This window comes from Triturus cristatus, chromosome 1_2 (assembly GCF_964204655.1).
Source record: "Triturus cristatus chromosome 1_2, aTriCri1.1, whole genome shotgun sequence".
Lineage (NCBI taxonomy): Eukaryota > Metazoa > Chordata > Amphibia > Caudata > Salamandridae > Triturus > Triturus cristatus.
The window spans coordinates 1143700447-1143714291 of record NC_140580.1 but is presented as its reverse complement, the minus strand read 5'-3'; the positions used below and the strand labels follow the sequence as shown (position 1 = coordinate 1143714291).

At 49.9% G+C, this 13845-nt stretch overlaps 1 protein-coding gene across 2 annotated transcripts in view; it reads right to left on the bottom strand.

Moving 5' to 3' along the window:
* TSC1 (TSC complex subunit 1) overlaps positions 1-13845 on the bottom strand; it is a 296095-nt gene that overhangs the window by 76627 nt on the left and 205623 nt on the right. The window contains exons 14-17 of one of the 2 annotated variants that reach the window (XM_085613904.1): positions 3898-3963; positions 3110-3692; positions 2263-2306; positions 1913-2079 (exon numbers count right to left, since the gene is read on the bottom strand). In XM_085613904.1, the coding sequence (XP_085470030.1) occupies positions 1913-2079; positions 2263-2306; positions 3110-3692; positions 3898-3963 (860 nt within the window). The remainder of the gene's footprint in view (positions 1-1912; positions 2080-2262; positions 2307-3109; positions 3693-3897; positions 3964-13845) is intronic. The other variant, XM_085613905.1, reaches the window with a different exon arrangement.

Below are 13845 nucleotides of genomic sequence, written 5' to 3'. Positions count from 1 at the left end.
TTCGGCCTCGAGCCGCCTCTTCTTTTTCTCCATCTCGGAGATACTTTCGGCGTCGACTGCGGGCCTCTTCGACGGAACTTGCGTCGACGCAGGCTTGTCCTTCTGCGTCGAGCGCCCCGTTTCATGGGTTGTCTTCGACGAACCGAGCCTTTCGGCACCAGGGAGTGCTTTTCGAAGGATCCGCTCGGCCTTGTCCATGGCTCCACCCTTGGTCGTCGAAGTTTTCGGCGCCGGGGCGCCCTTTGTGGACTTTGACTCAGATTTTCTCGAGTCACCCTCTGGTTTTCGAGGCATTTTCGGGTGTTTTGAACTGGACGACTGTTAGCTCGTCTTGAGTTTTCTTGTCGGTCTCTACGACCGTGAAGTTTTCGGGTCCCTCGGCGACGTTGTCCTCGTCGTCTGTGGAGAGGCCCAGATCGTAGAACGACGGGGCCTTACCCTTGCCTTCCATGCTGGCGTTTGCTCTTCTCTGACGTTCTCTCACCCGGAGCGTCTTCGGCGCGAAGGCTGAGCAGGCGTTGCAGTCCTTGCTCAGGTGGTCGACCGGTAGGCAGAGATTGCAGACCGGATGCTGGTCCTTCTGCGTGAACTTGTGGTGGCAGTTAGGGCAGAACTTGAATGGCGTCTTGTCCATTGCGCTCAGGGCCTCCGACTGTGCATTCTCCAAGGGCGTCGAAGAAAAAGGCGGAACTCTTACTTCTTCGCGCTCCGGATGTAATATATTCCTCTCCTGTGATCTCTTCGTAGTTATTTATCGACGAAACTCGCTTTTCCTTCTTCTTCCTTCGATTGAAATCCTGGAGCTTCCCGATGACGATCCAGACCCAACGGCGGAAAAAAGAATCTGAAGATGGCGCCCCAAAGGTGGGACTTCCGCAGGAAGCACGACGACGTCACGGGAGGTGCACCAAATGGTGGGTCGTCGCCGCCCACCTGGCACCTGGGCTACAAAAAAAAAAAAAAAAACAAAGAAAAGAAAAGAAAAGAAAAGACTACGAATCCGGACCCAACCACAAGATCGCGGAATAATGCACAGCATAGTGAATCCAGAAAAATTCACGCTGCAAAAGTAGCGGTATTCTTCTTTGTTAGTTAATGCGAATTGTTTCTGGCATGCCTGTAAAGTGAGGAGTTCTCTGTCAAACAAGGGATAGATCATGTGGCAACCGCCCTCCCGCAAAGCCTCGAAGGGACCCTCTTGTAGAGCGGGGGGAATGCAGCATTGAAATGTATAGGCGTGTGAGGGGAGGGAAAGGTCGTAAGGTGCAGCGAGGAAATCCCAAACCTTAAGTGTGGTGGACGTAGGCGTGCTGATGTAGGCATGGAGTGGTCTGTCTTGCTTAGGTTTCCAGAGGAGATACCAGACAGTAGGCCCAGTTATCTGTCTATGTGAAGTCAATGCTTCTCCAAAGCCCGCAGCGACCATTCCGTAATCACTCGCATTTGCTCCGCCCGATAGTAGGAGTGAAAGTCCGGTAATGCTAGGCCACCCTCCTTGCGTGGTCTAATCAGCAACTTCTAGGGAAGTCGAGCCCTTTAACCCTACCAAATAAATTTGGTCAGGATATGCCGCAGTTCCCTAAAGATACCTCCCTCCACTGGAATAGGCAGCCCTTGAAAAAGATAAAGTAAGCGAGGGAGAACCTTCATCTTAATGGCATTAATCCTGCCTAACCATTTGATGTAAGCCACACTCCATTTGCCCAGATCTATCTTTCGTTGTCGCAGGAGAAGGGGGGGAAGTTAGCTTGATACAGATCCCACACCTGAGATTTAATCTTAACCCCCCAGAAATAACATTTTAATGTGCTGTGCGTCACTTACAAAAGCCCCACAGAGTTTACCCATTCAATCCTAGAATGCAAAGGCCAAGCAGGTGAGTCACAACAGCCATCACACGCCTTCCACTCACCATGGCAGCACTCTGCTCCTCCAGCGCAGTCACCTTGATGACTTTTCGAAGTAGCCGGCGGTTGCGCAAGGCATGCTGCTGCCTCTTAAAGCGCTCATACAGCAGCTGGTTGTGCAACAGTATCAGCTGGTTTCGGAGGGTGTGGATCTCATCAGAAGGGGGTGATCCTGCAGCCAAGACGATGTATGGTAAAAATGTAAAACCATAAGTGTGGGTTTGCAAAAGGGGCATTGTACTGCACTCATTTAGAATACTACAGATTACCAAACTCCTGATCACCCAAAAGTTATGCAGATATGGCATATATAGAGAAGAGCCTACCCTGACAAAGGTTACTTTGAGCAACTTACCACCAAAATGAGTCCAGTCTGCTGATTTGCTTGGAAGAGGGAGCCTGCAAACAAGGAGGACAGTAAACCAGCCTGTTGCAGGCTACGGTTCAAATGACAAAGTAAAAAAATAAAAACACTTAAGGTACAAGTCATTACTACAGACGCCACCACCCACCATATTTTAAGGCCTTCATCCCTCTCCCCGAGAAATCCCCTTGCAGTGGAAGTTTGTCTCAACCTTAACTGTAAATAGCTATCAAATCACCCACTATCCAATTACACTTGGGGAGGAGCAAATCTTTTTCAGCTTCTGTCCCATTTGTACAAAGGTAATTTCCTTCCTGTTTGTGTCCTGAACCCTTTATGCAGTACAGCATGAAATCAATGCTGACTCTTGGGCACCTGGGAGTTCCAAGATCACATCAATATGCGTCACTCGCCTCTCGAAGACAATCTGATGTAGACCGTTGGGTGTAGCCTCGGTGCGAGGGCAGCGCAGAGCCCAACCCAGATTTAGGAGCGCACTACATGCTTCATCTCCAAAGCCGCGACACATGCTTGCTATTGGAGGTGGAAATACAGTCCACGGCACCTCCTTTTCCGTAAGGCAGAGGCAAGTCTTGTTTACGCTAATCTTGCTCTTCACTCCCAGAAGATCAGTAACTATTTTTCAGGAAGGGACAGTGTAAACACAAACCAAATGTACATTCTGTACCCCCGATTAGTTACAGAGACTTTGTGCACTTACTTCACCTTCTCATTAGTACACAAACCGAACCACAATGCAATACCACATGGCAAACCAGCCCCAGTCTAATTCCCAACTCAAGCCCAGCAAAGAAGGACCAGCCTTGCCCCAGCTTACCTGTTGAGCTCCTTCGTATGAGCATCTGCTCCAAACTGAATGAGCCGATCCAGCACCTCTGCTGGGGAGAGAGAGGTGCTACCGTCTTCCATCTCCTCCCCATTTCCCTTCACCTTCATGTACAGTTCCTCGGACTTCTTGCAGATGAAGAGGTTAGCCGCTTTGGGTAAGGCCAGCTCAAAGAGGTGCTCATAAGATAGTTGTTTGTTGCTGGGGAAGCCCGCTCTCCTCTGTACCTGACCTTTGCAAGGGCTGGGTGTGACAATGCTGCTGGAGGTTTCTGGAACATCATGGTTCTCCTCCGGTTCAGGCAGCCTTGGGCCTCCACTGGGTCTTTCAATGGGGGTGAATGCCTGCCTTGTTCCCTCACACCACCCATCTTGGCCCAGTTTATCTGCAGCAGAAGTGGAGTGACAGAAACCCTGGTGGGCTCCTTGCCCACTGTTGGCTGAGGAAAAGGCTTTCTTCTGAGAGCCTGAAAGGCTTTCGCTGGAACGGTAGAAGGGAGAATCAAAGCCTCCAGGGCGCACCAGAGGATCCCGGTCCGCGGTTGTGATCTCAGACAACTCCTGGAATATGGCAGCTGGGTCAAATGGATTATAAAAAGAAAACAATGGGTGTGAGTAGAGAATATTTAAAACAAATAAAGAAAAAATCCCCACAGTTCTACATGTTGAAGCTATGTACTCCTCACCACCAGTGTGCTTCCTCACCACCACTGTGTGCTAGACCAAATACCAGAAGCGTGAGGGTTCAAGTGTAGGGGAGGGAGGAGGACTGGGAGTTACCTGGAAAAAGAACTGGGCCCGGCCGCGGAATGCAATGGCTTACAATAGGTGTAACCTTCTTTGGCTCTGAAATGGAAAGAAATCAGGCACAGGGCTCTAACCAAAGCTTGGACCAGGGAGTTCGCCTCCTCATGGAGATCAGAGGCTGTTTAAGATCAGAGTGTTTAACATAACTTCTGTGATTGGCTAGCTTCGGAGTCATGGGGACTGGCATTATACCGCAACGGGTTAAGAAGCGCTGCAGAAGGATTATGTTACTTACCCAGAAAGTATCTGTTTTTGGCATGTAGAGTTGTAGATTCACATGCTTTGCATACTCCTGTCATCTTGTGTTGGGTCAGGATGTTTGCAAGTTGTTTTTCTTCAAAGAAGTCTTTCCTAGCCACGGGGTATACGACGACTCCTATCGGTGATAGTGCGAACGGGCATCGACTCCATAGTTAGATTGTTTTCGTGCAAGAGAGTGAGAATGGAGTGAGTGAGTGTAGTAAAGAGATGTCCATGCATACGTAATGTAAATAATGAGAACTGCAACAACTACAGGTGTCCGGGGAGGTGGGAGTGCACACGTGAATCTACAGCTCTACATGCCAAGAACAGATGCTTACTGGGCAAGTAACCTAATATGTTCGAGGCATGTGTGCCGTAGATACACATGCTTTGCATAGATTATATAGCAGTATTCTTCCAAAGCGGTGGCTAACCAGTAGATGTTGCAGTAGTCTGAAAATGAGTCTTTAGCTGCTTGCCCTACATTGGATTGTTGGCGTTCTAATACATCCACACAATAGTGTTTAGTAAATGTGTGTGGTGTAGACCATGTTGCTACCTTAAAGATGTCTGCTATAGGAATATTACCTAAAAAGGCTATAGATACCCCTATTTTGAGAGTGGAATGCACTGTAGGGGGTATAGATTAAGTTATTTTAAGTTTGGCATAGCAAGTGTGAGAAAGTGGGTTTCTGTTGCAGTAACCCCCCCTTTTTTTTCCTAATAGCGGATGCACTTTTCCTTGTTGTGCCCTGGGCTCCTGCCAATCAGGTGCCCAGGGCCTATGTTCCTTCCTTAAAACACACAAACTCTCAATTGGCAAACCCTGGCCACATGTCAGCCCCTGGTAAATGGTACCCTAGGTACCCAGGGCCTTGTGACCAGGGAAGGCCTCTAAGGGCTGCAGCACTCATTGTGCCACCCTTAGAGGCCCTGTACCCTTACACACACACACTGCCTTTGCAGGCTGAGTGTCTGGGTGCAGGACAAAACAAAGAGTCGACATGGCACACATCTCTGTGTGCCATGCCCATCACCTACACTGCCAAGGCATATGTCAGCCACCCCTCTGACTGGGTGCCTTATGCCTATGGTGTGGGCACAGGAGCAGGAGCCCTGTGCCCCTACAGTACCCAGGTCCATTCCTGGGCACTGTAAGTACAGTGCTGCCTTTTACAAGTACATGGTGCTGAGAGCTCGTCAAACACGAACTCCACAGCACCATAATGGCAACACTGAAGACTGGGAAGTTTGGTATCAAACTTCTCAGCACATTAAACCCACACTGATGCCAGTGTGGGATTTAATGTACTAAGCACCCCAGAGGGCATCTTAGAGATGCCCCCTTACAGCTAACCTACAATCCACGTCTGCTCTGAGGCTGCCCAGACTGCCACACAGCAGACACGTTGGTGGACCCCTGGGTGGGAGAGCCCCTGCTCTCCCGGGCCTGCAACAATGCACATCCTGGGTGAGGTGAGAAATCTCCTCCCCCAGGATGAGCAAAGGGAAGCTTCAAAGGCATGCCGCCAGTTGGAGTTTCCCCAGGCCACTGCAACCCCCCACTCTGGCAGGAAGCTTGGCCGGAAACCCCATACAAGGACAGGGGATGTGCCAGCCTGCCCACCCCACCCCTCAGGTGGGGGAGGCGAGGTGAAGCACATCTCCGGGCTCTCGCCATCTTGAAGATGGGAGGCCCTACCCAATCAGGATTAGGCTACTGCCCCCCTCCCACAGGAGAGAGGCAGGATAGGGGGTGTACCCACCCCAGGACAAGGACCCATTGGTCCCTGGCCTTCACCTACCTGTAACGCCCCTAAATCTAGTATTTAGGGGCCCCCTGAACCTTCCTTCCCCAGATCCGAAACTACAAGAAGAGTAAGAAGGACAAAGACCTGCCCTGCAGCTGCTAAAAAGAGGAAGACACCAACTGCTTTGGCCCCAGCCCTACCGGCCTGTCGACCCTCGAACCTGCTCCTGCTCCAGCGCGGCATCTCTTGTGGCCAGCAACCTCAAAAACCCCGGAGGACCTGGCTACCTTTGAACTCTAAGCCCCTGGGACTCCCATGAGTAGAGGCTCTACTCAAGAAACCTATTTTTAACCCCTGGCAGCAGCCCGGAACCGCGGACCCAACACACTCTGCACCAGCCAAGCCTGGCCAGTGCCGGAGTGGACAAAGACCCCGAGGACGACCCCACGGCGACTGTGACCCCGAGTCCGGCACCCAAGGACCCCCCTCGACATCCCGGAGGAAGCCTGCAGCCTCAGAACCAAGTGCCACCCCAACCGCGATCAACCAGAGGGTAAGATTCCCGACGTCAAAAGGCACCCCTGCACCCGGCGCCCTGCGGCCCCCTGTGCCCAATCCCGGGGTACCCACCTAACCTACAACTACCCAACTTACCTCTCGAAGTGGTGGTGGCACCTGAAACATCCTCGTCCCCGAGCCTGCAGCCTTTTTCCAAACCGGAACATTCCCATTGATTTCCATTGAGCGCCCGAGGGCTCAAAAGCACCCTGCACCCAGCCGCCCGAGTGGCCCTGGCAGTGCCCTCTCTACACTAACCTACTTCCCCACTTGCCCTGAGTAAGTGACCAGGAGCCCAGCTCCCACAGCCGCGTGGCTTGCCAGACAGCAGCCACCAACCAAGGCCGCCCTATCCCTCATAGGATAACATTGGGCCTAACTCTCTCTGCACCCGGCCGTCCTGAAACCGCTGAGGGTGAACCAACTGTACCTACCTGACACTGGGGGACCCCTGAGTCTATGCCCGGAATTTCAACTCTGCCAGTCGGGTACTTACCCTTAAACCGCTAACTTCATTTTCCTCATAGGGTAACATTGACTGGCTTTTTCTTGAAAAATCTTCTAAGTGTGAACTTTTCAAAACTGCAAATATTCACTAAAAATCAGCCAAGTGACAAAAACGAATTTACTCACCTGCTCTTAGGTGAGCTCCCAGTGCTGGATCTTGGTGCCCAGCCCTGACTCTGAAAAGTGTCCACAACTGTACTTACCTCTAACTCATTTTTCTTCCATAGGAAACCATTGTCTGCTTTTCTGTGAAATTTCTTCTAAGTGTCTATTTTTGCAAAATCGAAATATTCTTTTAAAATCGTACCATTTCTGCAAACGAAATTACTTACCTGTTTCTGATAAGGACCCCAGTCCTGGGTCTAGGTACCCAGTCCTGGATTACTAAAGTAATGATAAAGTACTCTACCTGCAATTTGAATTTCTTGCCGTAGAGATCCATTGAATGTTTTCTTTGAAATATTTTCTAAGTGCTAACTTTTGAAATAGCTAAATATTATTTAAAAATCATTACAGTTATTAAGTCGACTTTCATCACTTGATTCTGAGTACTGATCCAGAGCTGGATCTAGGAGCCAGACCTGGAATTTCAAAAGTAATCTGAAAAGTAATTTATTACAAGATAACCTGAATTTACCATTGAGCTCAATGCATTGTTATGTTTAGGAAATAGGATTGTTTATTGCAACCAACTGTGACTGTTTACAAAAATCCATTGCTTATTGCAAAAGTATTTATATTCAATCTCTCATTCTGAGAAAAGTATATTGTTATTCCCTTTGTGGTTCTAAAAATAAAACAAGCATATATTTTATATATATAAACCATTGGCCTAGAGTTCAGTTATTGAGTGTGTGAAACCATTTGCTGACTGAGTGTGTACAATAAATGCTTTACACTGTCCTCAGGTACTGCCTTACTGCTCGACCAAGCTACCACTTTTGAGAGTAAGGTCATACCTAACTTTGACCTCTATCAGCCTCTGGGGGACTGTGGACTCTGTACACCCTGTACCCATTAGGGAACAGTATATACAGAGCCACTTTCTCACATTGGTGGATCAGCGGTGGGATACAAACTTGCATTTGTTGGACTACTTGGTTACCATCTGATCACACGACAGAACTCTTAAAAATTGCCTTTAGAATTCTGATTGGTTTTTCCAAAATTACTAAAAGTCTTGCTAGGGCCTTGGTTAAGTCCCATTAGAATTTTAGAAAAATAAAAGTCACTATAGTCAGGGTAGAGGGTTAGAACGGTCAGGTTATAATGTCTCAAACAAACCCAGCTATTAGTGATAATAATAACATGGACCTGGTGGAGGAGCTCGACCTCACACCTTACTTACACTTGTCTTTCAAGGAATTGAGGTCCTTATGTAAACTCAAAAATTTACAAATGGGTCTGCATCCAACCAAACAAGGGCTCCAGGAGCTCCTGGCTGAGTATGCTAAAGACCACCCATCTGAACATGGTGATGGCCAGTCAGATGAGGAAAGGGAAACAGAGGAGGTGGACAACAACCTCCCCATACTATTCCCTAGGGAGGAGATGGCACCCATACCCTCCAACACAAGAATTAGCATCTGGGCACCTAGAGACCACACAGGTGGCTCTGGTCCCAGAGACAACACTGGGGGACCCCCCAGTGAAGGGGACAGCCTTGTGAGGCTGGCCAAAAGAATAGATCTAGAGTCCAGGCTCCTGGCTCTAGAAAAGGAAAGGAGAGAGATGGGTTTAGCACCCATCAATGGTGGCAGCAATAATAAAAACAAGGATAGGGAGGAAACTTCTGACCTTAAAATCCCCAAAGTGATTGTCCCTAAATTTGAGGAAGGTGATGATATCACCAAATGGTTCACAGCCTTTGAGAGGGCTTGTGATATCAGAAAAGTAAAGAAACCTCTCTGGGGGGCACTCCTATGGGAACTGTTCTCTGGTAACTGCAGAGACAGGCTTCTGACCCTCTCTGGGCCAGAAGCAGGATCCTATGACCTCATGAAGGAAGCTCTGATTGAGGGATTTGGATTCACCACTGAGGAGTATAGAATTAGATTCAGGGGGGCTCACAAAACCCAGACCCAGTCCTGGATTGATTTTGTAGATTTCTCAGTGAAGACACTGGATGGTTGGTTAGCTGGACATGGTGTGCAGGATTTTACTGGATTGTACAATTTATTCATGAAGGAACATATTTTGAGTAACTGCACAAATGAAAAGTTGCATCAGCATTTGGTAGACCTAGGTCTAAAATCCCCCCCAAGAATTGGGAAAAAAGGCAGACCACTGGGTCAAGACTAGGGTGACTAGGACGTCCACTGGGAGGGACCAGAACCAAGGGGTCCCAAAGCCTCCCCAGAAGAAAGAGAGTGAACCCCTTGTGGATAAAAGAAAGGAGTCCCAGGTAGCCCCCCAAAAACCTGACCAGGAGGGTGGGCCCAAAGACACCTCACAAACTAAACCAGGGTACCAAGGTAAGAATTGGGATCCCAACAGAATATGGTGTTTCAACTGTCAGAAGGCTGGACACCACACCCAGGACTCTAGCTGTCCTAAAAATAAGGTTCCTAGTACAGCTCCAGGGGTGACTAGTGTAGCCCCAGGGGTTGCCAGTGTAGCGAGGGAGGGTCCTCAGATGAGGAAGTCCTCCTAGCTTTCAACTGGGGAATGGGCCCAAGAAGCAAGATGGAGATCCCAGAAGGAAGTAGACACTTCCACCACCTACTGGTGAATGGAATCCCAGCCACTGCCCTGAGAGATACCTGTGCCAGTCACACTGTGGTACATGACAGGTTGGTATTCCCACACCAATATGTCCCAGGGGAAACAAGAAGGGTAAGAACTGTCCCAGGGGGAGTCACTGTTAGGCCTGTGGCTATAGTGCCCCTAGCCACAGCTGGGTCCCTTAGATGGAGAAAAGTGATAGTCAGTAAAAACCTCCCCCTTGATTGTCTCTTGGGGAATGATCACTTAGATGTGGAACTGAGCCAAAGAGAGGTGCTGGCCCAATGCCAGGCCTCGCCCAAAGAACCTGTGGGGGCTCAACCTGCAGTCAGTGCAGCTGAGTCCCAAAAGAATGAGAAGAAACAGGGTAGGAAAGGTGGGCAACTGTTAGCCACAGTTCCAGAGAGCCAGGGAGATTCTATCCCAGTAAGGGAAAACTCCCAAAATGGCACTGGTAAAGCCCCCCCTAGCCAACAGCAAGACCTGACTAGTCAGGCAACTGTCCAGCCTGAATTAGTGGCTCCTCAGGTGGCAGAACAAGGGGCAGAGGAGGAGTGTTCCCTACCAAGAGTAGGGACCCCCCTATCCTCAAACAGACCAACAGCCAGGACCCAAAGAGAACTATAAAATAGCCCCCTCACTTGCCAGTCAGGAGCTAAAGGTGTGGTTCTGGGCACTGACAGCTGTCAGCAGCCTCTGCTGGGTGTTAGCCTTCATGGCAGCCCTATCCTTGGCATGGTGGCCTAACCCCCTGCCAAATGTCAGGGGGCCTGTCTTGCTCTTATTGGTCATGGTGGGGTTGCTCAAGCTGTGGGCAGCCTCTGTGGGTAAGCTGGGCCTAGCCCTGGCTAAGTTAGAAACTACCGAGGTATACACCTCTAAACCCAAAATAGAAAGATGGGACCAGGACAGTAAAAGACAAGGAGAGGAGCCTTGGGAGTTAGGTCCTGAAACTAATAAGACAGGCCAGCTCCCCAAAGGGACTGGCCTAGGCAGAAGGATGTAAGGCAGAGTAGGCCCTGCAACTTTCAAACCACTTCCCCAACTCTTCCTCGCCTGAAAGACTAGGTAGACTCTCCCAGCTTTGGCAGAAGTTTCCTGGCCTTTGGGCTGGGGGGGCTTGTGTGAGAAAGTGGGTTTCTGTTGCAGTAACCCCCCCTTTTTTTTCCCTAATAGCTGATGCACTTTTCCTTGTTGTGCCCTGGGCTCCTGCCAATCAGGTGCCCAGGGCCTATGTTCCTTCCTTAAAACACACAAACTCCCAATTGGCAAACCCTGGCCACATGTCAGCCCCTGGTAAATGGTATCCTAGGTACCCAGGGCCTTGTGACCAGGGAAGGCCTCTAAGGGCTGCAGCACTCATTGTGCCACCCTTAGAGGCCCTGTACCCTTACACACACACACTGCCTTTGCAGGCTGAGTGTCTGGGTGCAGGACAAAACAAAGAGTCGACATGGCACACATCTCTGTGTGCCATGCCCATCACCTACACTGCCAAGGCATATGTCAGCCACCCCTCTGGCTGGGTGCCTTATGCCTATGGTGTGGGCACAGGAGCAGGAGCCCTGTGCCCCTACAGTACCCAGGTCCATTCCTGGGCACTGTAAGTACAGTGCTGCCTTTTACAAGTACATGGTGCTGAGAGCTCGTCAAACACGAACTCCACAGCACCATAATGGCAACACTGAAGACTGGGAAGTTTGATATCAAACTTCTCAGCACATTAAACCCACACTGATGCCAGTGTGGGATTTAATGTACTAAGCACCCCAGAGGGCATCTTAGAGATGCCCCCTTACAGCTAACCTACAATCCACGTCTGCTCTGAGGCTGCCCAGGCTGCCACACAGCAGACACGTTGCTGGACCCCTGGGTGGGAGAGCCCCTGCTCTCCCGGGCCTGCAACAATGCACATCCTGGGTGAGGTGAGAAATCTCCTCCCCCAGGATGAGCAAAGGGAAGCTTCAAAGGCATGCCGCCAGTTGGAGTTTCCCCAGGCCACTGCAACCCCCCACTCTGGCAGGAAGCTTGGCCGGAAACCCCATACAAGGACAGGGGATGTGCCAGCCTGCCCACCCCACCCCTCAGGTGGGGGAGGCGAGGTGAAGCACATCTCCGGGCTCTCGCCATCTTGAAGATGGGAGGCCCTACCCTATCAGGATTAGGCTACTGCCCCCCTCCCACAGGAGAGAGGCAGGATAGGGGGTGTACCCACCCCAGGACAAGGACCCATTGGTCCCTGGCCTTCACCTACCTGTAACGCCCCTAAATCTAGTATTTAGGGGCCCCCTGAACCTTCCTTCCCCAGATCCCAGATTCGAAACTACAAGAAGAGCAAGAAGGACAAAGACCTGCCCTGCAGCTGCTAAAAAGAGGAAGACACCAACTGCTTTGGCCCCAGCCCTACCGGCCTGTCGACCCTCGAACCTGCACCTGCTCCAGCGCGGCATCTCTTGTGGCCAGCAACCTCAAAAACCCCGGAGGACCTGGCTACCTTTGAACTCTAAGCCCCTGGGACTCCCATGAGTAGAGGCTCTACTCAAGAAACCTATTTTTAACCCCTGGCAGCAGCCCGGAACCGCGGACCCAACACACTCTGCACCAGCCAAGCCTGGCCAGTGCCGGAGTGGACAAAGACCCCGAGGACGACCCCACGGCGACTGTGACCCCGAGTCCGGCACCCAAGGACCCCCCTCGACATCCCGGAGGAAGCCTGCAGCCTCAGAACCAAGTGCCACCCCAACCGCGATCAACCAGAGGGTAAGATTCCCGACGTCAAAAGGCACCCCTGCACCCGGCGCCCTGCGGCCCCCTGTGCCCAATCCCGGGGTACCCACCTAACCTACAACTACCCAACTTACCTCTCGAAGTGGTGGTGGCACCTGAAACATCCTCGTCCCCGAGCCTGCAGCCTTTTTCCAAACCGGAACATTCCCATTGATTTCCATTGAGCACCCGAGGGCTCAAAAGCACCCTGCACCCAGCCGCCCGAGTGGCCCTGGCAGTGCCCTCTCTACACTAACCTACTTCCCCACTTGCCCTGAGTAAGTGACCAGGAGCCCAGCTCCCACAGCCGCGTGGCTTGCCAGACAGCAGCCACCAACCAAGGCCCCCCTATCCCTCATAGGATAACATTGGGCCTAACTCTCTCTGCACCCGGCCGTCCTGAAACCGCTGAGGGTGAACCAACTGTACCTACCTGACACTGGGGGACCCCTGAGTCTATGCCCGGAATTTCAACTCTGCCAGTCGGGTACTTACCCTTAAACCGCTAACTTCATTTTCCTCATAGGGTAACATTGACTGGCTTTTTCTTGAAAAATCTTCTAAGTGTGAACTTTTTTCCAAACTGCAAATATTCACTAAAAATCAGCCAAGTGACAAAAACGAATTTACTCACCTGCTCTTAGGTGAGCTCCCAGTGCTGGATCTTGGTGCCCAGCCCTGACTCTGAAAAGTGTCCACAACTGTACTTACCTCTAACTCATTTTTCTTCCATAGGAAACCATTGTCTGCTTTTCTGTGAAATTTCTTCTAAGTGTCTATTTTTGCAAAATCGAAATATTCTTTTAAAATCGTACCATTTCTGCAAACGAAATTACTTACCTGTTTCTGATAAGGACCCCAGTCCTGGGTCTAGGTACCCAGTCCTGGATTACTAAAGTAATGATAAAGTACTCTACCTGCAATTTGAATTTCTTGCCATAGAGATCCATTGAATGTTTTCTTTGAAATATTTTCTAAGTGCTAACTTTTGAAATAGCTAAATATTATTTAAAAATCATTACAGTTATTAAGTCGACTTGCATCACTTGATTCTGAGTACTGACCCAGAGCTGGATCTAGGAGCCAGACCTGGAATTTCAAAAGTAATCTGAAAAGTAATTTATTACAAGATAACCTGAATTTACCATTGAGCTCAATGCATTGTTATGTTTAGGAAATAGAATTGTTTATTGCAACCAACTGTGACTGTTTACAAAAATCCATTGCTTATTGCAAAAGTATTTATATTCAATCTCTCATTCTGAGAAAAGTATATTGTTATTCCCTTTGTGGTTCTAAAAATAAAACAAGCATATATTTTATATATATATAAACCATTGGCCTAGAGTTCAGTTATTGAGTGTGTGAAACC